The sequence below is a fragment of the Gordionus sp. m RMFG-2023 genome, chromosome 2, assembly GCF_954871325.1.
Source record: "Gordionus sp. m RMFG-2023 chromosome 2, tfGorSpeb1-WG-v2, whole genome shotgun sequence".
Lineage (NCBI taxonomy): Eukaryota > Metazoa > Nematomorpha > Gordioida > Chordodea > Parachordodidae > Gordionus > Gordionus sp. m RMFG-2023.
In genome coordinates, this window is record NC_088776.1 from 11,117,829 (window position 1) to 11,143,055 (window position 25,227).

The following is a 25,227-nucleotide window of genomic DNA, read 5'->3' on the forward strand; positions in this document are numbered from 1 at the left end:
CTAGCACTTGAGGGCAACGCAGTATTAAATTTAATAAACACACTTTTTATATGAAAAAAATCATCAAAGATATTTAAATGAGTATTTTTAGATTTAAAAAAGCATCTAGAGGTTCAATAATATTATTATTATTATTTATTTCAAAAAAATCGTCTATGAGCGGCCGCGGTTTCGATCTTGCTATAGTATTAGTATCGTGGTTAGGCATGACATTTTTTAACATTACCATCAGCCTATCAAGTTGCCCTTTGGATTCAGTCAAATTATTGTATGGCCAATTTAACTTGAAACTAGGATGAACGATAGCAGCTATTACATAATCATCATCATACAGATCTGGAAATCTAACTTATATAAAACGATTGTATTAATTATAAAATAAGAAGAATACCTTTTTAATTTTCAAAATTTAAATTTATCTGAGATTTAGATTTATTTATAAAAAAATAAAATAGCATTAAATTATGGTAAATAAAGATTTATAAAATATAATTATTATATACAAGGTAATTAATAATATATTAATTTTGAATTTTATATTAATACTATATATTAATATTATAGATTGTGTTGTAAATTAAGCCAATTTAAATTATGGCTAATCAAGCAATAAATCATTTATTTTATATAATTGTATAATAGAAAATAAAAATAATGTCTTGACCTTTTCTCAATGCCTTTTAGCATAGACTCTACCAGTGGTTGGCAAAATTTTTTTGCATCGAAACCGATATCCAGTAGTGATTTTTTCTTCAAGATTAAAGTATTTTTTGAATTCTGGGAAAGAATAATCTATATTTTTCTCATTTTTCAAAGAAATTTCACTATCTTCAACAATCTCACACATTTTTAATAACTAGATTTATAATATATATTAATATAAATTTCAATTTCAAAATTAAATTAAATAAAAGGATTATAATTTTAGATTTAATAAAAAATATATTTTAATAATTTTTAGATGTATTTATTATGTAAAATGCTACTTCGCTACTTTCTAAATTAGTAGCGAGTTACCGCTATCGCTATTTTCTAAAAAACGTAGCCAGCTAAAGCTACCGCTACTGAAAAAAGTAGCGCGCTATTTTAACAACACTGATATTATGATACTATATTATACACAGCATATTGCTGCCTATGGACTGCTCCAACGTCTACCCGAAAGCCATATCAGAAATTAAATCCTTCACAGTAACTTTTTTCTTTCTTTCTTTCTTTCAAATTTATATTTTTTTCACACCATCTATACATGTAATATTTATATTATTATATATAAACGGGTTAATTTTATAACTTTGATTTTTAAACCTACAACTTCTTGACAAATTTATTTTAATTTATAAACCGTTAAACAAATAATAGACTTATAATCTCATTATAATATTATTTTTTTGAAAACCTATATAATAAATTTATATTTTTCATATTATTCTATGAGTGCGATTGTATTATATAAATGAAATTATTTATATAGTTTTGAAGTGTATATTAAATCCAACACTTAGACATGTTTTTTTTTCACTTTTGATTTTTTTTAGGATTTTCTTCAAAATTATGCAAAACTTGCTAAAAAAATAATATTTTTTTAATGTTGTAATCTATCCTTCATTTTTTAAATAAGATTTATATAATTTGTCAATTCGAGATTAAAATAATTATATTAACCAAACATTTATTGTTGATAAAAAAAAGAAATAATTAAATAATTAGTTGGATTAATTTACTGAATAGCTAAATATTGAATTTTAATTTAATAAAAAAGTAATTATAATAAGTAAGCAATAATTTATTAGCTCATTTACCTTAAAATATAAAGTTATATACTAACTATCATTTAATGTTTGCAGTGGACCGGTGGGACAGATCATCCAGTCCGGTCAAATTCCGTCTCATAAGACTATTGGGTCCGAGGAAAAGTCCCGTGGTCCGATTATGTCTGACCGAAATCCAATTAAAAAGATAATACTCTGAATTGCTTTTTAATTAATGTATATGAACATGTAAAACATGTATTATATTTAATAATTCATCATTTACTTTTTATATTCTTCTATTTCATTCATTCGTCAACTAATTCAATTTAGGTGTGATTGAATTTATTTGGTATTATATTTTTATTTTTAAAAATGAAAATTGAAATTGAAATTATAGAGGATGATAAAATTATAAAATCACCCTCTTCTGGGGGTAAAAGAATAACTATTTATAGAATTTGGTTGGAAGGGAATCTATATAGAATTCCGATTCTGGCCAAAATAATAATGGACTGTCTCCCACAACAGGCTACATTAGTAGCATGTAAATGGATCTTTTCCAAAGCTAGTGATAAAATAACAAAAAAGCGAAATAGAATGAATTATTCAAAGATGGTTCAATCTCTAAAGACACATGGAAAAATTTTTTTTTGATTTTTAAATTTTTAATATAACAAGTGAAAATCGTGAATCCATATTTCTTAAACAAAAACTTCAACTTGAAGTTTTTAACACAATTATACTTGTTTTTTAGGTACATATTCATTATTAAATTAAGCTCTTTTTAGAGCCTCCGTTACTTATAATATATATTTTTTTTATTTATAGTAATCTTATATATTTTTATATACTGTTTTTAATATTAGTGTTTTATCATTTTTTTTAAAATATAAACATTCTGAAATTAATATTTTAATAAATTAATTATGAAATTAGAATATTTAAATATAAATAAGTTTTATTTTAGAACCAAATATCTATCAACAATATATTTATCAAAAACTAATTAATTATGCAAATTGATTTATATTATATTCAATAAATTTGGTATTTAGTTTAATAATATTTTGTATTATGCAGTAATAAAAATGATTTGATGATATAATTAAAATATTGCAAATTTAACATTTCATTTTTATTAAAATTTAATACAGAATAAAACTTTTATACCTTAACAAAAACATTTTTTAGATAGGATCGGATCGACTGTCCCATGATCTAGTTTTACCTAACTTAACGGTCCATCGGTCCAGTCTCATTTTAGAAAAAGGACCGGACCCAGACTATTGCAAACACTAACTATTATATTAGAATTTGAATTATATTACAAGATTCTTTTTCTTTATTTTTTAGACTATATATAAGAACTCTAAAAAAGTTTTAAGCATTGAGTCGGAGTCCTGGTTAGACTTATTTTCTAATAATGTTTAGCCTAGGCTAAAAGCTTTTGAGCTAGGACACCCTATTTTGGTTTGTTTTAAGTGTTTGGCCGTAATTGTTATTTTTCGTATTATTTTTTGTTTTTTTTTATGTTTTTCGTTTTATATATTTTGTTTTTTTTCGTTTAATCATTAATTTTTTTATATTTTATTTTTTTTGGTTATTTTTTCGTTTATTATAATTTTTATGATATTTTCAATTTCAAATATTCAAAACGTTTAATATAAAATATTAAAATTTATATTATAGGAAGAAAAAAATTTTGTCTTAATTTTTAGCAGAGATGTAGTCGAGGAGGGGGGGCTGGGGGCACTTCATCGTGTCCCGCGTGAAATTTTTATAGAAGTACGTGCCTCTTCCAAAGATTCAGCTGTTTAGTAATAAGCGAACCAGGACACAGCCTGACTTCTTTTCTTCTTATGGTTAAAATTTTCCTTACTGATACATTCTCTTGATAGATGGATAGAGTCGTAAGTTGATTTGTAATACGTGAAAACTAGTTTATATTAATTTTATATAAATTTCCATACATATTATTTCCGCAAAAATTAGATTTTGATTTAAAATTTCAGAGTCTTGAAAATCTCTACAGGTATCCCAGTTTTTTAAAATGGGAATGGTGACTAACTAATTTTTTGCAAACTTATACGGTTTGGGAAGCCAATTTTTAGGCCATTTATTTTAGTTTGATTTCACTGCTGATCTATTTAATCTTATCTCACTAAAATCTGAGTTAACCTATCTGATCCCAAAAAAATACCGATTATTTTAAAAAAATTTAGAGGAAGAAGTCACAATTTGCCTAAAGTTACAAATAAAAAATCATAAAATAACAAACTAGGTTCGTTATTTTTATAATGAAATTGATGATTACCTAGAATATGATTTAGGTAATATTTATTCAATGAATTATTTAGAATAAAATATAAGTATGCAATAAATGGCTGAATTAGGCTATATTAAGCATATACATTTTTGAAAAATACAATTGACTTCTAAATGCACGAGACGAGAAACAAAATTTGGAAACCCCTATTACTTTTTATCGGCCCAATTTTTGCCCTCAGTTATGTTTGCATGATTGAATGTGGCTATGACAAAATTAGATACATTCTTGTTGAGGCTTTTAATTGATCTTTAATGTCATAGCATTATACTAGAAATAATTAATATACCATATGTTATAATGACTCTGAGTTTATATTTGTAAATTTGTGTTGGCTTTAAAATCCTTTAACATATATTTTCAAGTGCACAAAAATTGATGGTGCTTTAAATATATAACTAACTGCTAATGTTGTTAAAAGTTCGGTTTGGGTCGATTTTAAAAAATGGCCCGATTATTATTTTAAGCCAAAATATTATGTAAATCTCATTTAGCACATTGATGTCCAAACCTTTTTTCTATCTAAGAGCAAAATCTCCAAGCTTATAAGTATTATTTTGGTTATAATCTTAATCGGGCTGTTTTTAAAAATCGACCAGAAACGGGCTTTTAACAACACTACTAACTGCCTATCTTAGATTCAATTTCATCTATTCACAACAGGGAAAAAAAACTAAAAGTATTTTATTAGTTTTCAAATAACATAAATATATAAGATATAACTAACAAAAATTTAAACAACTAGACAAATGGGTTACTGAAAATTATATTTTAATTAAAACATTTTTTTTCTGTAGGAAAATAAATAACAATATTAGACTTTATAGCTGCTTGTTGTATTATCTGAAGTACATCCACAAATACAAATGTCTAAGTAAAATAATATATTAATAAATAATATAATATAATTTAATAATCCAAACAACATAAAACAACCTCTTGTTTAAATTTTTTCAAACAATTTGTCTAATCAAGTGGTAGTCAGAGGCGTTAAGTATGATATTTTATGTCAATTAATCCTTTTTTTAAAAAAATAAATAAATAACTTTTTACTGTTTATGTTACATTTATATTTAAATACCCCAATCAATTATTTAAAAAAAACAATATTTAAATTACAGAGGCTACTAAACAAATGAAATAATTAATTTTGATATTTTATTATAATATATCATTATCAATAAGAGATTTTCAGTGGTTTATGGTGTTAGTTAATTATTATACAATCATAGATGATATTGTGTTTTTTTATATTTGTGTGTTAATGTTACAGAAAACATTTTGAAAAAAAACAGAATATTAAATTTAAATAAAGATTAATAGGATTATTGATAGACCATCTTGACAATCTTTTTTTAAAAATGTTAATTATAAACAGAGGTATCATTAGTACATAGTAAATTGTCACTCTAGAGTACACAGCCCTACATGTGTTTTTTCTAAGGGTTTTGTTTAATTTTTTTTTTAAATATATAAATAAGGCGTATTCATTTAATAAAATACATATCATATATATATTAAACCTTTATTAAAATAAATTTCTTTTTTGATAGCAAAGATTTTGTTGGCCAAAATAAAAAAAAAATTTCTCTGATTTTTGCAATTCCTTATTATAATAACTTATATCATAAATCACTCATCAATTAACATAAATTTTGGTAAAATATATTATAATCTTTTCTTTGTTGTAATATTTAAAAAATAATTTCAATTTCAAAAAATAATAATTTAGATATGGATTTTATTTTTTCTGTTTAAAAAAAAGAGATTTTTTTTCTAAATATATTTTGAAAAAGAAAATATTTTTAAAACAAGACGCTAGCGACCTTCTTCATTCCGATTATGATGTCTCATTGAAGTAAGTCAATATTCCAATTATCACTTTATTTGTATATTATGATCATTGCTATTTATAAATATGATATAATACTTCGCCATAGTTGATTAGGATAAAGTATTTGTATCTTTCTATATTGTTAAGAATATATTCTAAAGTCGGTGCCAGAAGCCTATCTAAATATCATGTTACAATTAAAATTTTATAATTAAGTCTTCTCTAGTGATAATTAATATTGTACCCTTTGCCTATTTTATAAAATATTCTAAATATATTTGCTTTTTAATTTTATCATTTATGGCATCCTCTAGATCAGAATTACCTCAGTTTTCCTATCCATATCTCTTTTATTTTGTTTGAAAATTTTTTTATATTTATTATTGTTTTAATGGAGGGGAGACCGGGATTATGCAGAGCCATAAAAGGAAAATTGAAAAAAAATAAAAGCCATTGATCATTTTCAGTGAGAGTGGCATTATCTTGTTTACTCGTATACATTTTTAGCAACTTAATTCTTTTATCTGAAAAAGTGCACAAGGAAAAACATGAGCTATATATGGGAAAATTTGAGCCTATACATGGCCCTGCATTCACAATTAGCAAGAATTCGTGACTAAGTATTCATATATGTTGCTCGAACTTTCAATTCTATTATTTTTGCATTATAAAATTTTAAATTATTTATAAAGTAATATTAACAAGGAATCCTAAAGTTATAATTTCTGATCATACTATAAATATTAATTTGATGTTTAAATAGCTCATTTTAGCCTCAAGAAAATTTTCCCCAACTCTTAACTATCTTTTTACAATTTTATTCTTAGGTAGTTTTATTATCATTTTTTGATAAATAAATAAAATAAAACTATGCAGAATGTTATATCATAAAAAAAAATTATACATTATCTGATGTAAAAAAAAATTAATTGTTTAGCTTTAGAGACTGGGACGGCTCGGCTTACCCTGAAGAGCAGACAGAATTTTTTTTAGACCAAGCCGGATAACTTGGACAAAATATTTTCGGGTTCAACAACTTAAAAAAAGTTTTTATGGGCTAGGCTGGTCTGGAATATCTAATTCTACCGTAGAAAAATAATTATGGGCCGAGCGATTCATATCTATAATATGCATATATATATATCATGTTTCTATATGCAACCTGAGTTAGTCAGATCCCTCTAAACTCCAGGCCAATGAGACATATCACCTCCCCCCTTCCCACCTACTAAAATGTGTTACTTGGAGAATACATCCCCAACCCTTCTGCCCCCCCCCCATATTAATGGAGCAATTGAATGTATAAAAATTTTTAAATATTAGAATTTATCCTAAATTAAAAAAATATTAATATAAAATTAAACTTTACGAATATTTTGGTGTTTAGATATTTATTATTTAAAACATTATTAGTAAAGCTTGTGCTAGTGGATCTTGCAAAAATAGGGTACATTGAATCACTTATACATCATTATATAATATTTTTAAATTTTTAACTTTGTTTAAATTATATTCATATCAAATTTCAAGAGATATTTTAATAACCAAGTGTTTCATATGTCCTTAATTAAATGTAAATAATGTTTTAATTTATATATTTTTTGGCTTTATAAATTAAATAAAATAATATTAAAATTATTATAAAGAAATAATTATCCCATTTTATGTTTTTTTTTAAAGCATTGAAAAATCGGCCTGGTCTTGATATCTCAGCTCAATTAATAAGGTGGTGACCCCTTTTACATGTCATTTATATTTCTCCTGAAAAAATTTGTCCCACCCCACCTCCCTCATTATAAATAATTTGGTTTATTGCACAGATTGGTCTGGGAGAAATATACATATGAAATTCTTACGTTTATTATTTATGTTAAAGTAAAATTCTTGATTTAATTTCAAATGTTTTATAATTTTTAAATTATGCTTTTTATTTTTAACCATTTAAAAAAGGTATTATGGATTTAAAAAAATTTGTTAGGTTGATTTTTGGTAAGCTCCACTTAATAAATTTATTTATCTAAATATTTTTCGAAAAGATAAAAAAAAATTATGGTTATATACATATTAAGAAGTAAGAAGAACTAAATTAAACTCAAAAAAATATTCGTAAAATATAATATATTTCATATGGTACAGTTCTAGCGCAATAATTTATGACTATTCGCAGCTGCCATTAAGAAAAATATTAAATTAATATTTTTAAAAAAAATTCAAATATTTTAACTATATAAAAAAATGTGATTTTTTTTAAATATAATTTATTGACTGGTTTTTTTTACAAATTTTCATCATTAGCCATTCATAATGAATTCTATAAATTTTGCCAAACTTTTATTTTTGTTAGAATATATATATGGAAAGGTTGTTATACTTGTTAATATCTTACAAAATCACCTTATTTGGTAGTAGTGAACAAAATCACTCCATTTGAGCTAATTTTTAAAGACGGGGAACTCAGTATTTTATCCAGAAAAATAATGCACTAGCCTGAAGATTTTGCTCATAGTTGTTACATAGGTTTGGACATCTATTAGGCAATCAAGCTTAGGCAATATTTTTCTGGCTAAAATATTAAGTTAAACGTTTTTAAAAAATCGGATGAAATATATCGCAATTTACTATTTGGCAGAGTCATTTAAAAATTTTCCATTTTGTGTATAGGGCAGGCCGGGAGATACAATGATCCCGAAGTAATGGCGAGTCCTGAATTTTTTTCTATAGTATATAAAACTTTAAGGGCGATTTTATTTTAATGTAATGCATATATGACTATATTTTTTTAAATCATGGACAACATTTAAAAATAAATTTAACTTATTAAAATTTGCGAACAAACATTTTAATTAATAAATGTTTAAATATTATTTCAAAAGAAGGAAAGAAAATATGAGATAAAAAAAGTGCTAAAAATGCCTTTTTAAAAAAATAGGACTTTATTGAAGTGAGGGGAAGTTTAAACCTATGTATGAGACTGTTGTGATTGTAAGTCGTGTTGTTAAGCGGCTCGATTTGTAAAAACGATCAACCCAATATTTTGGTCATAAAATATTACGCACCTGGAGAATTTTCTTATAAATGTTAAAAAGATTTTGACATATATTAAAGAAATCTCTAGAGTTACGTAATTCTATTTTGGCTTAAAATCTTAATTCAAAATCGGCCTAATCTAACCGTAACAACATTGTAAGAACTGAAAATTTGTTGTTTTTTGCATTATTTAAATTTATAAATTTTTTATTTTAAAAGAAAATTATTTATTTAAAAATAATATTTTAAAAATTGTAAATCATTCTGAGCATGTTATCTTTTTAAAATTGGTGTGCATAAATGGCTAGTTTTAAACTCTATATCCTAACGATTACAATTTTATTTTTTTAAGATAGTTTTACTTTTGACATAATTTTTGTTTAAATGCATTTATATTTTGTACAAATTTCAAAATGTTATCATATAAATTATTTTCTTCCAAATATGGATTTTAAAGGATACTATTTTAGAATAAAATTGTAATTTATAATCTTTGCTAAGTTTTAAAATAAAATCCGCTGAACCGACAAACCCCTTGGTCTCTCTTACATGCAATAATTCTTAAGAATATTTTTGTGCATCTATATTTTCCAGCATTATTTAAAAAATATATAATTTAAATTTATATCTCAAATTTTAAATGCCTAAAATATACTTTTTACGAAGTTCCTTTTCGAGACATTTATTTTATATTATATAATGATATTTTATCATTATATTTGAATGTATTGTCAATATTTTATAGTAACTAGTCTTAATAAATTTATAAAACTTAAGATATTCCTAAATGACCCCTAGAATAATTTTTATAAAAAAATTAATTAATCCCCCCCCCCTACCCACAGTAAATTCCTGCATACGCGCCTGATCTATATATATATCATCATCTTATTTTTATTGCGATTATCATTATGTCTCTTTATTTTCCAAACTTTAATTTTCATATAGAAACAATTGTATATTACTATTATTTTTAGGGATGAAACCCCTTAAGCCAATAACGATTTTAACCCATCACCCAGGCTTGTGAACCTAAAAAAAGTTTAGATCGGGTTCGATCTATGGAAAAGGTTAGAAGTTCTACCCGAAACCAGGTTAAGCATCAGATTAGGGTTTGCATAAGAAAAAAATATTTTTTTTTAGAAAATTATAAATGACATTATAATTAAATATAAAAATCTTTTACATAGAGCCTAGAGACTTTTTGTTATAATTAACATAATTTAATAGTATAAAAATTAAACTACCATAATAAAAAATTGAATCTAATGCATATGCCATTTTTCATATATAACAATAATATTTGAAATGAAAAATAAATTACAAGTAGGCAATTTCCAAAATAAATATATGTCTAACAATCTAGAATCCTTATATAAAATGGCTTAAAAAAATAAATAAAATGACACCATTCAAATTTTTGATAAAGAGAGAGTTTAACAAGTTATCTCTACAAGCGCCGTAGGTTTTGCATTTTAAATTGAAATTTCTTGGAAAGTTCATTAGGAAATTTTGGGTATTATACACTATTGGAATGCATTTCCAACAAAATCAGATTTTTAAATTTAAAATAACGGGCTCAATTAATGATTTAAAATGCAAAACCTGCGCATGTCGGGAAAACCTATTAAACCATCGCCTTACCAAATTTTATATTAGACAAAAAATTCAAATTGGAATTTTTATATATAATCATGCTTCCTTTTAGGTAAAACAATTAAACCATTGCATAATTTTTCTTTATATATTTTAGGATTTCTATAGTTTCATAATTTTCTTAAAACAATATAAAATATTTAACTTGGATCAATTTTTAAATGTTTTTATACATTTTGTTAAATGCAGAATTTATATTTTAAAGCATCTGAATAATTAGGTTGAAAAAAAAAGAGTTGAAACAGGGTTCATCGGGTTCAGAAAAAAAAATCAAAATCCCGGCTTGGTACGCAAAAAAGGGGAAATCAAATTAACCCCCCCCCCCCTCAGAATCTTTTCAATTTTATTCAAATGACAATGGAACTTCGTAAACTATCTACCCCCTCCCCCTTTCTCAAATTTACATGATGATCTTGTACCCTAAACCCCTTCCCCTAGTGGGATTTCCCTGGTTATCTTAATAAAATGGATATTATTATACATATCTATTAAGGATATAATAATAAAATATTCAATGGTAATGTGTATTTTACTTCGGTTAGTTAGGGGTAAAAAAATAAATTTTCTAGTGGTAGAGGGTGGGGGTAAATTAAGCAAAATAATGGGTATATTTTTAGGGGAGTGTGACATCTCAGTTGTAGCCTCTGCCCTTTTTTTAAAAAAAATCATACAAAAAAAATCCATAAATTTTTAAATTGGTTTATGGACTTAAAAGCCATTTTAAAATATATTGGTTTTTTTTTCGATTATAATTTAGTGGGATTAATTGTTAAATATTTTATGTTTTTAAAATAAAAGCTAATTTTAATAATGCTTAGTGGTATTCTTGCAGAAAAATGGAAAAGTCATGGATCTAGCCATAATTTGAGGGAGGGGATGGGAATCTCTAAATATACATAAAAGGTTATTGTTCTTTTCGGCCTTGCTTCATATATAATATGGTGGTTGATTTACATTTGTATAGTTAAACTTTATTTTCCATTTAAATTTCCCATTTTTTTTTCCAAACTTATTGAAAAAAATAAAAAGTGGGAAAAAATTATTTGATAAGCATTTCTTCCCCCCCCCCCTCATCCTCCGAAATAAAATTTTTAAATTTCCCCCGCTATTGTCGTTCTTCAATCTATGTGCCCCCCCCCTCCCTGAAACGCATTACAACATAAAAAAAATTCTATTTAAATAAAAATTATGAAGAAAAAATATTTAATTTTTTTATATAGCTTAATACAATAAATTTCACATGTCAATAACCAAGATAATTGACAAAGTTTCTTTTATAAAGAGAGAAATTATTACGAGAAACGTTAAATAAAGATTTTAAAAAAAATTAAACAAATTGGTTTGCAGAAACAAAATTAAAATTAAATATTATTTATATAAAAATTTGAAACATTTTGAAATGGCTAAAACTAAATATGATATTTTTAAAAAAAATCAAATAAAGTTCACTTATTAATGTTGAAGTAATTTTTTTAAAAAAATAGGGGAAAATTATAAAATATATACTTGCTAAATTTATTAGTCGTGTTGCTAAAGTATCTAGTAGCAAATAACGTAATTAGTTTTTAAAAAAAATCATTTTTTAGAAGTAACGAAAAAATTAATTAGTTTATTTTATGTTTCTTCAGAAAGAAATTAGTCGATTTGGGGTTAAAAATTCACACGAAAAACAAAAATCAATTGAAGACCTCGACACCAGGAATATTGGAAAGAAAATGATAATTAGAATAAGAATAAGACTTTGCCACGGAGAGCGAAACATTAATTATAGAATGACAATGAATTTAAAAAATATACCTAAAAATTTTTATTTTTAAATATAACCATATTTGGCCGTGTTTACCCAGTCAAATATTGGTTAATTGACCAAATTGTATTTGACCGGTCAAATACCCAATCCTGGATACAACAATTATTTATTAAGGCAAACACTTATACTTTCTGATCCCCGAGATAAACTTGGAGTGATGCAGTTATGATTTTATTATTAAGAAATAAAATGCCATTATTTTTCATATAAATATTTTTATATATTTGAATTTGAAATGCTAATTTTATGGACATAGATTAGATATATTAAAAAAATATAATAATTTTTTTTATAAAATAGCGTTAAAAGTAGCGAACCTACTTTCTAAAAAAAAAGTTTTCTTTCAAAGTAAAAGCTGAGCTTTTCTATCTTTTAACATTGTCGCCAATTAATAAAGATAACAAAAATAGTTTTTACTTTTAAAAAAGGCAGTGACTCCTCCTCCTCACCTTATACTTCCTTGAGCCACTAGGGCCATTGACTTATATGAGAAATGAGGCAGAATTTTTAACCCCCTCCCCCATCCCGGAAAAACAATTTTTTTATTTTTGCTCGGGTCCTGCTCAAATAATTGAAAAAAATGTATTTAACATAAAAATATAAATTTTATAAAAAAAATTAAATAATATAACTTCCATGTTTCGCTCCTTAAACAAAGAAAGTGCGTCAAAAATTCGGACAAAACCAAAACACCCTTAAGATTTTGCGGCCCACTAAATAGATAAATCAAAATCGCGAAAGTCTATTTTTTTTTCTTTAAAATATTCTGGAAAATAATTTTCTTTTTAAAAATAACTAATATAAATGTCTTAAATGAACAAACAATTTTTTCTTACAAATGAATTTAATATTTCTTAAAAAGATAGATAATTGATTCATTTTTCTATAATATAATAACACTTTTAAACAATAAACCTAATTATGATGGTACAAGAACACTTTCCAAATTTTATTAATTGCAAGTTAATAACTCAAAAAAATAATTCTTTTTTTAAAATCAGGACATATTAAAATATTTTATTCGTTATTATGAATTGTATAAAGAAAAAAGAACTCATATTTGTTTTTTTAAATATAAGCAAATTTACAAATAGGCAGGAAAGACGGGAGATCGCGAACCCTAAAAAACAATGCCATAAAAATCAAAACTACTTGATAATTTTAAGTAAATAATATATGTAAGTCGGTCAATTAAACTGAGGAGTATTTGACCTGGTCAAATAAGGTCAAATACTCGAAAAAGTCGAAAGAAAAAAAAATAAAAATATACTTGAAAAAAAAACGATAGAAGTACATGTGATCACATGCTGTTTATTTATTGGGTCCCCCAATATCAAGGGATGCATCTTACTAGTAGTAAATTTAATGAAGTATATGTAATATAAAATGAGAATTTGCTTATAGATGATAACAGAAAGGTTTGGACCTCTATTTGTCAAATATCAAGGTTTACATAATATTATTTTGGTTATTTTGGCTAAAATCTTAATCAGATTGTTTTTAAAAAATCGACCAAAATCGGCGCGTTTAATAACATTGGTGATGATAAAAATATTTCAAGTGATATCATGTATTTCCAAAGTAAATAGGACTTGTTTAATAGTAAATTTATGGAAAGCAACAAATTCCAGCCTCAAGTTAGTGGAATAGGCCTTACACAACATGCCCGTTGATAGAAATGACTTTTTACTAACAATACCTATTTCTACTTCTTCTTAAAAGAAATTGGTCGATTTAGGTTAATTACTAAAACAGAAATCGATTAAAGATCTCGACAACATAAAAATTGATTAAAAAATATTAAAGAATTTGACCGGTCAAATACACAATTAAGTTAAAAAAAATTTGGTTAACGAAAAACCTAAATATCGAACTAAAAGCAGCAAAAACAACACTATTTCAAAAACTAAAATAAAGGTGTGATTTTTTTTAGCTATTTCGTTATCTTATACCCGATATTGTATAAATATTTCCTGAATCAAATATAGAATTCTTATTCCAGTGATGTTTAAAATATTTGATATGTGAAGCTGATTGTGAACAAAAATATTAAATAAGGGAGACCAAAAATATAATGAGACCAGGGTTATATTTTTCTAAAATTTTAAAATGGCCTGAGTCTATTTCCGCCTTTTAAAGTCCCAAATAGCTGTTCTAAATAATAATTTTTAGTTTAGAAAATATGAATATATAGAGGAGACCAGAAATAGTGTTATCCCGGGGCAGGTATGTTCTAATCAACAAAAAAATTTAAAACGAATATACTTGAAATTAACTTTATATTAAATGTGAAGACCTGGGAAATGTTTTTGACGGGGAACGTATTAGTCATTTTTAATAAGGGATATATATTTATTTAATTTATAAGGACGCCCGAAGCCAAGAGTGTGTTAGGTTGTGTATGGTCACAAATGGGCTTGTTTTTTAAAAAATTATATGACAGTTTTAAGCGACAAGTTCTCCGGGTGGAATATATAATATGGATGAACCTTACATTTATCATACTTGAAAATGCATTTTCATTTATTCAAAGGCTAAAAGGCACCCCTGGTGTTTTTAATAATTGCTAAATTTTCATTTTATTTAAATTTTATATAAACTCCTGATTCGACATCGATTTAATTTGGATACTTAATTATTCTTTTTTTAGTATAGGTTAAAAAGCTTTTGAGCTAGGACACTCTATTTTGGTTTGTTTTAGGTATTTGGCGGCATTGTTATTTTTTGTATTTCATTCTCATTTTTTTGTTTTTCATATTTTTTTTGGTTTTTTTTGAAATTTTTTCTTTAGCTTTTATTTAGTAACTTAAATATTAATTTCTATTGTAGAGATGGATATAAATAATAAATAAAAATTAATGCACAACCCCATGTTTATATAACCCTACTTTCTCTTTATATGATCGTTAAACCTCTCTTTCAATATTTGGAAATGTTTCAGTATATTAAAACCTTAACAAAAATTAGGATAGATAACTTGATAAATAGTTTATAAGATCTTATCGTTATTTTAGTCCATAAAATATTATTTATAATAACCAAACCAATTCATCTATAGCAACCTGCCCTATTATTTAAAAAGGTATATATATAGCATTTTATTTGCATACATGAAATATAACATTTTAAAATAAAATATGAAGTTCATTTTTTGAAAAAATTTCTTTGAAGATTCTTTCTTTCTAACATTAAAAAAAATGACGGATTTAAACATTTGGTCTAAGTCGGTTAAAGGAATAAACAGTTATATTCACAAAAAACATTTCTTTACAAATAGCGGCATAATATATATACCATTTATATCTTATATATATATATATATCAATATTGGACATCTTATTCCATTTTCAAATAATAAATACTTTTGTTAAATATCACTTATAGATGGTGATAAAATGTGTCCATTTGCAAACGTTTGGTCGGTAAAGTGTATATATATAATATAAGTGAGAGCGACATTCTTTGTGCCACTGAGTGGCTTATATATTATATTATAGATTCAAATAATCAGTTCAATTTTTTTTTTAATTCAAAAATGGAATCATTACATGAAAAAAATGGCAAATTTTATCTAATATAAAGATATATATACTAATAATGTTTAAACATAATTATAAAATAATTTTCTATGTTTGATCATTAATTGACTACTTATCACGTAATGTATTATTTATTTTTTTATCTTGCGATGAGAATGTTTGCACAAAAATTTCTTCTTTTTATTTTACCCCCTTTAATCTCTAAATGAATCATTTATTGTATATTATTATTCATAACGATATAAAACAAATATATGAATATGATCGTATTTGATTCCATGTCAACTATATTATATTAAGATGATACATTAATAATACTTAAACAATATATAATATTTTAAGAAGCTTTTTGTGTAAAAAAAATAAGATCATAACGATAATTAATAAAATGAAATTTATATTATATTTATATATAAATGTAATACGACTTAAAAAAAACATATTTATGAATATAATTTCAACTTAAACAACATACACTAAAACTATACTAGAAAATACTATAAATCCAAGGTCGCATAAGATAAATATAAAATATATATAAATTGTATTTTAAAGTATGTGGGAATTGAATTAGTAGTTTAAAAAACCAAAGAAAAAAAAATTAAACTTTTAATAATATTTTAAATGAAATACAATAAGTTAAAAACACGAATCATTTTTTCTTACTACCTATTATTAATATTATTTTAAAGAAAAATCTTTTTTTTTCTTTTTTAAGCATGTCAATCCACTCCCATAACTCTATATAATATTATCAATTTCGAAAAAACGCATCTAATTTTCCATTCTTTCTTTACATATTAAAATGTCCTTTTCCTCCCATAGTTATTGGTTGGCAACAATGATGGCGTTATTTTTTGTTTGATAAAAAAAAAATTATCAAGTTTATTTTCTCAAAGAGAAGTTTTGGTTTTCGATAAGTTGAATGAATCGGCGAGGGAATTTCTAGTAGATATATTTTATAATCGTTCTTTCAATTTAGTCTTGAAAAAAATAATTCTTTTTACCTAGTTTTTCTGAATTATTTTAATACTATATTCTCATTTATAAATTACTATTTAATATTTTTTTTTAAATATCTTTTTTTTCAATATTATTTAATAATAATATTTTGTATTTAAATTAAACTAGATTATAGGCAAACTAAAAATTCGCTTGTCTCACAAATATATTTTCGACGAAAAAAATTAATTAGCAGAAAAAAATAATGAATACAATTTTTGATCCAAAATACCCTATCGATTATAACCACGTAAACAGCATTAACATCCTCGGCGATTATGACTCCAATTCCTTTTATCCTAGATTAGGGAATTGCATGATGACATGGAATTCTATGTCGAATAATTCACAGAGGCATGGAAACATAGGACAGCATCATTGTTCTGTAGTTCCTAGTAAGGGATTTAATTATAATGATTCGCTGGCCATTTATTATAACTATTATCGAAATTATTTCAAAAAACATTTAATCAATAGTAATAATAATACAAATAGCAACATTCACATCCGTCATTACGATAGTATAAGTAAGTCATCGGAAGAGATAAACAGTTATCAACCTAGCTCCTTTGAAGGAAGGTTTATACGTACGAATAATAAGAAAATAAATTTGTCGACAGCTCAGCCTACGAAACCACAGTTGAAGGAATTGACTTGGGTATGTAATCATAAAGGAAATGTCCAAAATTTTGGAAACAACGTTAATAATAAGGACAATACCGTTTCGCTACAAACTACCCAAAAAATCGTTAAGGAAAAAAGGAAATATAAAATTAAATCAAAATTATCTAATAAAGTTATGTATAATCCTAAATCGGTAGTAGTGAGTAACAATAATGGTAATAATGCTAATGGTATAAAAACAGAAAAAATAACAAATGAAAAACGTGATAAACCAAAGTTTTATATCGAATCCTTGTTAGGTATCAACATATCTAACAATCAACCCTGTGCCATTCCTACGCCGCCTATGCTATCTCCCCACCCCTTAGCCAGATCGAATTCGAGAGAAATTACAAAATCATCTAATATTAAACAAATAAATCCCGATATCGATATAAATAAGGTCAATTTTAAAATGCTATTACCAGCCGACAAATTAACGCAATACGAATTTTCAATGGATGACAATGATAATAGCGCGTCTTCTTTTAGTTCTATCGATAAAAATAAATTTAGCTCAACCATGAACCTAATGAGGTCTAAAATAATAATCCAGGATAAATCACATAACTGTTCTTACAAAATCAAGAAAGGTGCCAAAGAACTGGGTCAGAATTCGGAAAAGATGTCATTCAAAACGAAATGTAAATCACAAAATAAACATTTGTGCATATTTTGTGGCAAATATTATTCCAGGAGATACGGTCTGAAAATTCATTTAAGAACCCACACCGGTTACAAACCTTTGAGGTGCAAATACTGCGAACGAAGTTTTGGGGATCCTAGCAATCTCAACAAACACATACGTTTACACAACAATATCAACGGTAATGGAAAATGATTGGTTCATTAAATATTCCGATAATTTGCATAATATATCGTCTAAAAAAATTCTGCATCAAACTCAATATATTTATTTATTATAAACTATTTATATCAATTCGCATACTGTGACTATATTATATCAATTTGCGTATTTTATCTAAATAAAATGATTAAAATATAATTTTAAATAAATGAATAAATAAAATATACCATTATGATTTCATTTTAACAAAAGTTTTAAGAATTAGGAGGTTCGTGAAGTTAACAAACGATTTGTGGATCATATTCTGAAATTTATCCCATTATTTAGAGTCTTAATTGATCCTAAATGATCTTCAAACCAGACACCAGAGAAATTAAAGATTAGAACTTATAAGCAAAATAAGAAAAGCGTGAAATTTTGAAGCTGGCGAAACGACTTGAAGATCAATCGAAACTTATGCCACTGTGCAGCCCTTGATCCTAATTGATCCTCAAACCGGACAACAGCAAAATTAACCGTTAGTGAATTATAAACAAAAAAAGAAAGTGTTGGCACTTGCCAAAATCGAAAATAAGAGAAATCATGTTCTAAAGCTTTGCCATTATTTAGTACTTAATATGAGCTTTAATATTTTCTAAACCAGATATCCTTATCACTAACTGTTATCGAATTATAACCATTTTAAATACGTGAAGTTGGCGAAATGACTTAAAGAAAGTAAGGATTATATTCTGAAATTCATGTAATTTTGTAGTCCGCTAATTGAACCTCAGAATCTTCAAACCGCATGCGAGATTAAGAGCAAAATAGAAGGGTTTTGGCACTTTGCCAAAATCTAAAATTAATGCAATCATTTTCTATTTCAAATAAATATTTACTTCCTTAAGATTATCTGTATTCTTCGAAAGGATCAAAAAAATTAACCGGAAGTGAGTTATCAACAAAATAAGAAAAGTGTGATTTTGAAGCTTGTGAATGAAGAATACGGAAGAAATTAAAGCATTAAATATCCTCAACTAGAAAATGATTGCTAAAATTTTAGATTTTGACAAAATTCCAAAACCCTTTTATTTTTGCATATAATTCATAAACGGTTAGTCTCACTGGTATACTTAAATATTCTTGAAGATAAATTAGCGGACTACACAAATCTATAAGTTTCAGAATTTGATTTTCATTTTCTTTAAGACATTTCACCAATTTCACGCTTTTAAAATGGCTATAACTTGATAACGGAGTGACATGGATACCCGGTTAAGAGAATATTAAAGCTCAAATTAAGTACAAAATAATGGCAAAGTTTCCAAATATGATCTTTCTTATTTTTGATTTTGGCAAAGTGTCAATACCATATTTTTATTTTAACTCACTAACGTTAATCTAGCTATTGTCCGGTTTCAAGATCAATTAACGGGTTACACAATGCCAAATTTTTTGGTAATTGATCCACGAGTTGTTTGGCCTGCTTTATATTTTATACTTTTCTTATTTTGCTGAACTTACTTCCGGTTAATTTTTTCACATTCCGTTTGAAGAATAAATAGGATCAATTAGGGCACTAAATATGTGCTCGAACTAGAAAATGATTGCTTTTAGATTTTGGCAAAGTGCCAGAACCTTATTCTTTTATTTATAACTCACCATCGGTTAATCTCGCTGGTATGTGGTTTGAAGACTCTGGAGGATCAATTAACGGGCTACGCAACTTCATAAGTTTTAAAATTTGATCCTCACTTTTTTAAAGTCATTTCGCCAACTTCACGCCTTTAAAATGGCTAAAACTCGATAACGGTTAGTGATATGGATATCTTGTTTATAGAATATTATACTCAAATTAAGTACTAAGTAATGGCAAAGTTTCAGAACATGATCACTCTTATTTTCAGTTTTAGCAAAGTGTGAATATATTTTTTCGTTTATAACTCACTAAAGGTTAATCTCACTGCTGTCCCGTTTGAGGATCAATTAGAATTAATTAACGGGCTACACAATGGTATTAATTTCGGCCATTGATCTTCAGTCGTTTCCCCAGTTTAAAAACTTTACACTTTTCTTATTCAGCTTTTACAACGGAAAAGCAGTCGATTGAGATGAGCGGCACTAGGTTCGCCGCCGATTTCTTATGGCTGTAGCCCGGCGTGCATAATTTTTAGAATACTATTTTATTATATTTATTTAAGTTTGAATATTAACATTATAAAATTATAATATGAATTGTATTTGGCATATAATAGAATAGTGTGCAGTATCGCGGATATTTGTATCTAAGATACAAGATACAATCTTTTTTAAAATTTTGGAAAGTATCTTGTATCCAGTATCTAAGATACATATTATTTAAAAGTATTTGTATCTTAACCAACTTTGTATTCAAAAAGATACAGATACTTTAAAAAAGATTTATATTGGTTAATTTAAATAGTATTAAAATTTAAAATGATATTGTTTTAAGATTTAAATGAAAAATTTAATCAAAATTTGAAATTCAATATTTAGAAGAATATTGCAATATAAAGGCCCCATTGGCTATAGCGATTGACAAAATACAGATTAACTGCTATTATGGAGAATCAGCTCCAATTTTAAATGTCGTTAAAAAAAATTACAAATTTAATTCACAATTTTGCAAACCATTAGCTATTGCCATAGAAAATTATTTAAATAAAAGATTTAAAAATATATATGATTTTGATAACAATTTTAAAAGTGCATTTTTGGCAACTATTTCTCATCCCTATTTTAAAAATCGTTGGATTGATGGTGAAAAAGAAAAAAAATACCTTCAGGATTTGTTATTACATGAAGTTTTAATTGTTTTTAAAAATAATATTGAAATTAATACTTCAACAAAATCTTCTAATGATGAAGATGATGATTATGCCTTAAAAGTACCACATCCAATTCTAATAATTCAATAAATGATATTGAAATAGAGGTCCTAAATTATATGAAAGATGACAGGCGGAGTATAAATATGTTAAATAGTTATAAATATATAAAAGAAATATTTATTAAATATAACACAATATTACCCTCCTCAGCCCCCGTTGAAAGATTATTTAGCTTTGCTAATATGGTTAATAAACAAAATCGTCAAAGATTGAACGATAAATCATTTGAAAAATTAATAATATTAAAAAATAATGCTGATATATGATGCTGATTTATTATTATTTACTAATTATATAATTATTAAATGGAATATCGCATTATCTTTAATAATAAATTTGTTATTTTCTACAATTTATTTTAAATATTTTTTATAAATTTATATTATAGATAAGAAAATAAAGCTTTATACATTTTGATTTTGACTATTTAAAATTTTTAAAAAAAGTATCTTGTATCTTAGATACTTTTTTTTAAAAAAAATACAAGTATCTTGTATCTTATATCTTATTGAAATTTTTCTAAAGTATCTTGTATCTTAAATACAAAATTTTATAAAGTATCTGTATCTGTATCCGAATACAATTTTCTGAAAATTTGCCCAACCCTGATATCATTTATATTCATATCATTTCAAAATTACACATGCATTAATACATATTAATTTTATTATGGATTTACACGTTTTAAACCGCCCTAGTTTGTTTATTGCCAGCTTTAATTGATGTTTTTTTGAGTATCTTTTTAGTTATTTATTAATTTAATTAATTATATAAAACTTTAATTTGAAAGTTTAAAAATTTGTTTTATTTCAGTTCTAACTATTTTGATGATAAAGGCACATGTTTTACATATGATTGATACTGGATCAAAATTTTGTTCAATCACTTTTGATTTATAGATAGATCATTTCAAGCGTATAAATTACGTCACTTAACGAAAATTTTAATTTAAATTATTTTATCCTGGCAACTAGAAACGTAATGCAGTATACTGATAAAGCCAAATGATCTAAGATCGAGAGTATATAAAAGGGATTCCATTTACAAAATAATACAGATGGTAACTATGTGGTTAATGCAGGGGCGTCGCTAGCCTTCACAATCTCAGGGGGCTCAACTAAAAAAAAATTTATGAGGGGGCTTCGTTCCCCATACCGCCCAATTTGCGGGCCTTCGGCCCGCTTTTGCACTGCATTCGGCCGTGTTTTATATTAATATATTATACTTTTTTTAAAATTTGTTACCTCTGAATAATTATTCAGATTTTCATATTTTGTCATTTATTATATTATGCATACAAAATAAACAGGCATATAAAAAATCACATAATGCAATAATATAATTCTTAGCAACTTACATTGATAAAAGGTTATTAAACTAGTATAATTCTCTGTAACCACTTTAGACAATGTTTTATAGAATGGACTAATAATGAAAAATTTATAGGCCTAAACCAGATCAACAATTTTTGAAGGAGAGAGTATAAACGACCAATCTAAATCATAAAACTATATGGTGGTTAGAGCTTCCTCTTAGATGACATGATGGAAGCTAGATAAGTAATCGAGAAAATTATTGTGAGATATTAAATTTCTAAAAGATTATCTTCTATTTTTAATGCTATATAAAGACTACACAGTTGACTATTATTGTTTATCTAAAATATGCAATTATATGCTCTTGGCCGTTATAGTTAATCTTAAATTACATAGCAACACAAATAATAGATGCTGGTTAATTTGCAGTAATAGCCATGACACTCACGATGTAAACTAATATCAGAATTTATTATGTTGGATAAATTGATAAAATAAAAACACTAAAAATCTTTGGAAGAAATAATTATGCAAATATATTGAAGCCTGGAATTATTTACACGGCAATGCCATATTAGAAATGAAATATTTTCTAACTATAAAATAGGGACCAGAATGATATGATGAAACAATTAAGATTTTATATATTGTCGCACCACCTTGGTATATTATATTTTAAAATAATAGTAGTTTGTAATAATATCAAAAATATACTTGTATTAAAAATTTAACTCAAGACTGTTTCGAAAAAGAAAAAAAATAGCTTTCCTAAAAACACATAAAAAATGAGAAGAAAAGATATCAAATTTATTACATCTATTGCAGGATGAATAATAAAATGTTTAATTTTTAAAATTATTTATAACTAAATAGATGGCGTTAATTACTTGAATGCAATTTGTTATTATATTTATTATCAAAACCATTTATTAGTAAAATTTATTATAATATTGACTTTTATATAATATAACTGTCAAATACGTCTATAAAAGTGGCATTATATCTAATATTTAATAAACAACTGTATATAATAGAGGATTATAAACTATATGTCTACTTCTTTTTATAAAGAAATCTCTTATACTTATTTGGACCTTGAAAATATATTTAAGGTATGATAATAAAATTTCAAAATAAATATACACTTGATTACTCATTTTAAACTAGGCTAATAACAATATTAAATTTGTTAATTTTCAAATAATATATGATTATATTTATTTAATTAGGGTTAAATAATAAAAGTCAATTAAACTTCAACTGTTAAAGTTAAATTAATATTTAGTGAGTTATTGATATTATATTTTTAATACAGAATTTGATTGCAAGCTGACATAGTGAAAATATAATTTATATGTATCATTAATCTAATCTAATAATTAAAATAATCTTCATTTAATAAAAATTTAAATAGTCTTATTAATTTCTAAATAATAAAATTATATCTATATGTTACTTCATTATAAAAGAAATCATTCAGTGGGCAATCAAAAAAATTTATTTTTAGTTCAAGGGGATATTAAGGAGCCATTAAAAAAAAAATTTTTGCTTCAGGGAGCTATTTAAATTTTTCAGGAGGCTCGAGCCCCTGCGCCCGCTCCTAGCGACGCCACTGGGTTAATGTCAAAAGAAATTTTTTTTAATAGTAATAATTAGTCAATAAACATTCTGCCATATTGTTATTATTTTTTGCATTCTGTTTAAAAAAGTGTGCAATAATCTCTTCAGAATCTGTTTTTAGTAATGCTAATGATATTGGCAGTCCCCATCACCGCAGACTGGTCTCAGATAAATTGGAAATTTTGGTATTTCTAAAAAGAAATTTTTGATATATTTATTTTAAATATTTATTTCAAATTTCATAATATATTTGTTTATTAATAATTATTTAAATAGATTAATGTTATTACTTATTATATAAATAAGTGATTTATCAATAAAAATATTTTATATACTTTTAGAATTGCAATTGAATTGAATATAAACTATAACTGATCATTATAATACATTGGCGTACGCAGCGGGGGGGGGGGGGTACAAATCCCCCCTTTCCCAAAGCCAAAAAATGCAGATGCCGGATATATTTTTCAAAAATATTATTGTTTATATTAATTTATATTTGTTAATATTTATTCGTATCTCATATTAAATATATATTTTATTACATTTATTATCACATTCATAAGTTATTTTATCAATTAATTTCGATTTCAAGTTTTCCGGCGTAATATTTACTTATTATTTTCAAATTTTTAGTGGCGTAATATTTATCTACCATTTTCAAATTTCTAGTCAAATAATAATTATTTCTGAAACTTCTGGTCCAACAGGGAAAAAGAAATTGCAACCTTGTCCAACGAGATAGAGCCTCTTCCATCAAACACTAACAGCTATTAAGGAGTTAGAAGAGCCAATTATTTGCTATTACTGAAATATCACAATGGCCTGAAAGAAATATTTCCTCAGAAGCAAGAAAATTATTGGATTCAATGCTTATTCCAAATTTTATTTCTCATTAGAATGTATTATTTAATTATAAAACTATTTTAAGTATTACTTTTCAAAAACATGACATTGATTTGATTAAGAAGATGAGAATAG

The 25,227-nt window shown here is 25.2% G+C and overlaps 1 protein-coding gene across 1 annotated transcript; it reads left to right on the forward strand.

Annotated features, from left to right (window-relative positions):
- Positions 1-5,807: 5,807 nt before the first annotated feature.
- Positions 5,808-18,561, forward strand: LOC135923936 (transcription factor Ken-like). The gene is made up of 2 exons (XM_065458958.1): positions 5,808-5,938; positions 17,078-18,561. The coding sequence occupies exon 2, from the start codon at positions 17,154-17,156 to the stop codon at positions 18,450-18,452; it is 1,299 nt and encodes a 432-aa protein (XP_065315030.1). The 5' UTR covers positions 5,808-5,938; positions 17,078-17,153; the 3' UTR covers positions 18,453-18,561.
- The last annotated feature ends 6,666 nt before the right edge of the window (positions 18,562-25,227 follow it).

Coding starts and splice junctions, on each gene's coding strand:
- LOC135923936 (XM_065458958.1), top strand. CDS start 17,154: ATGAATACAATTTTTGATCCAAAATACCCTATCGATTATAACCACGTA.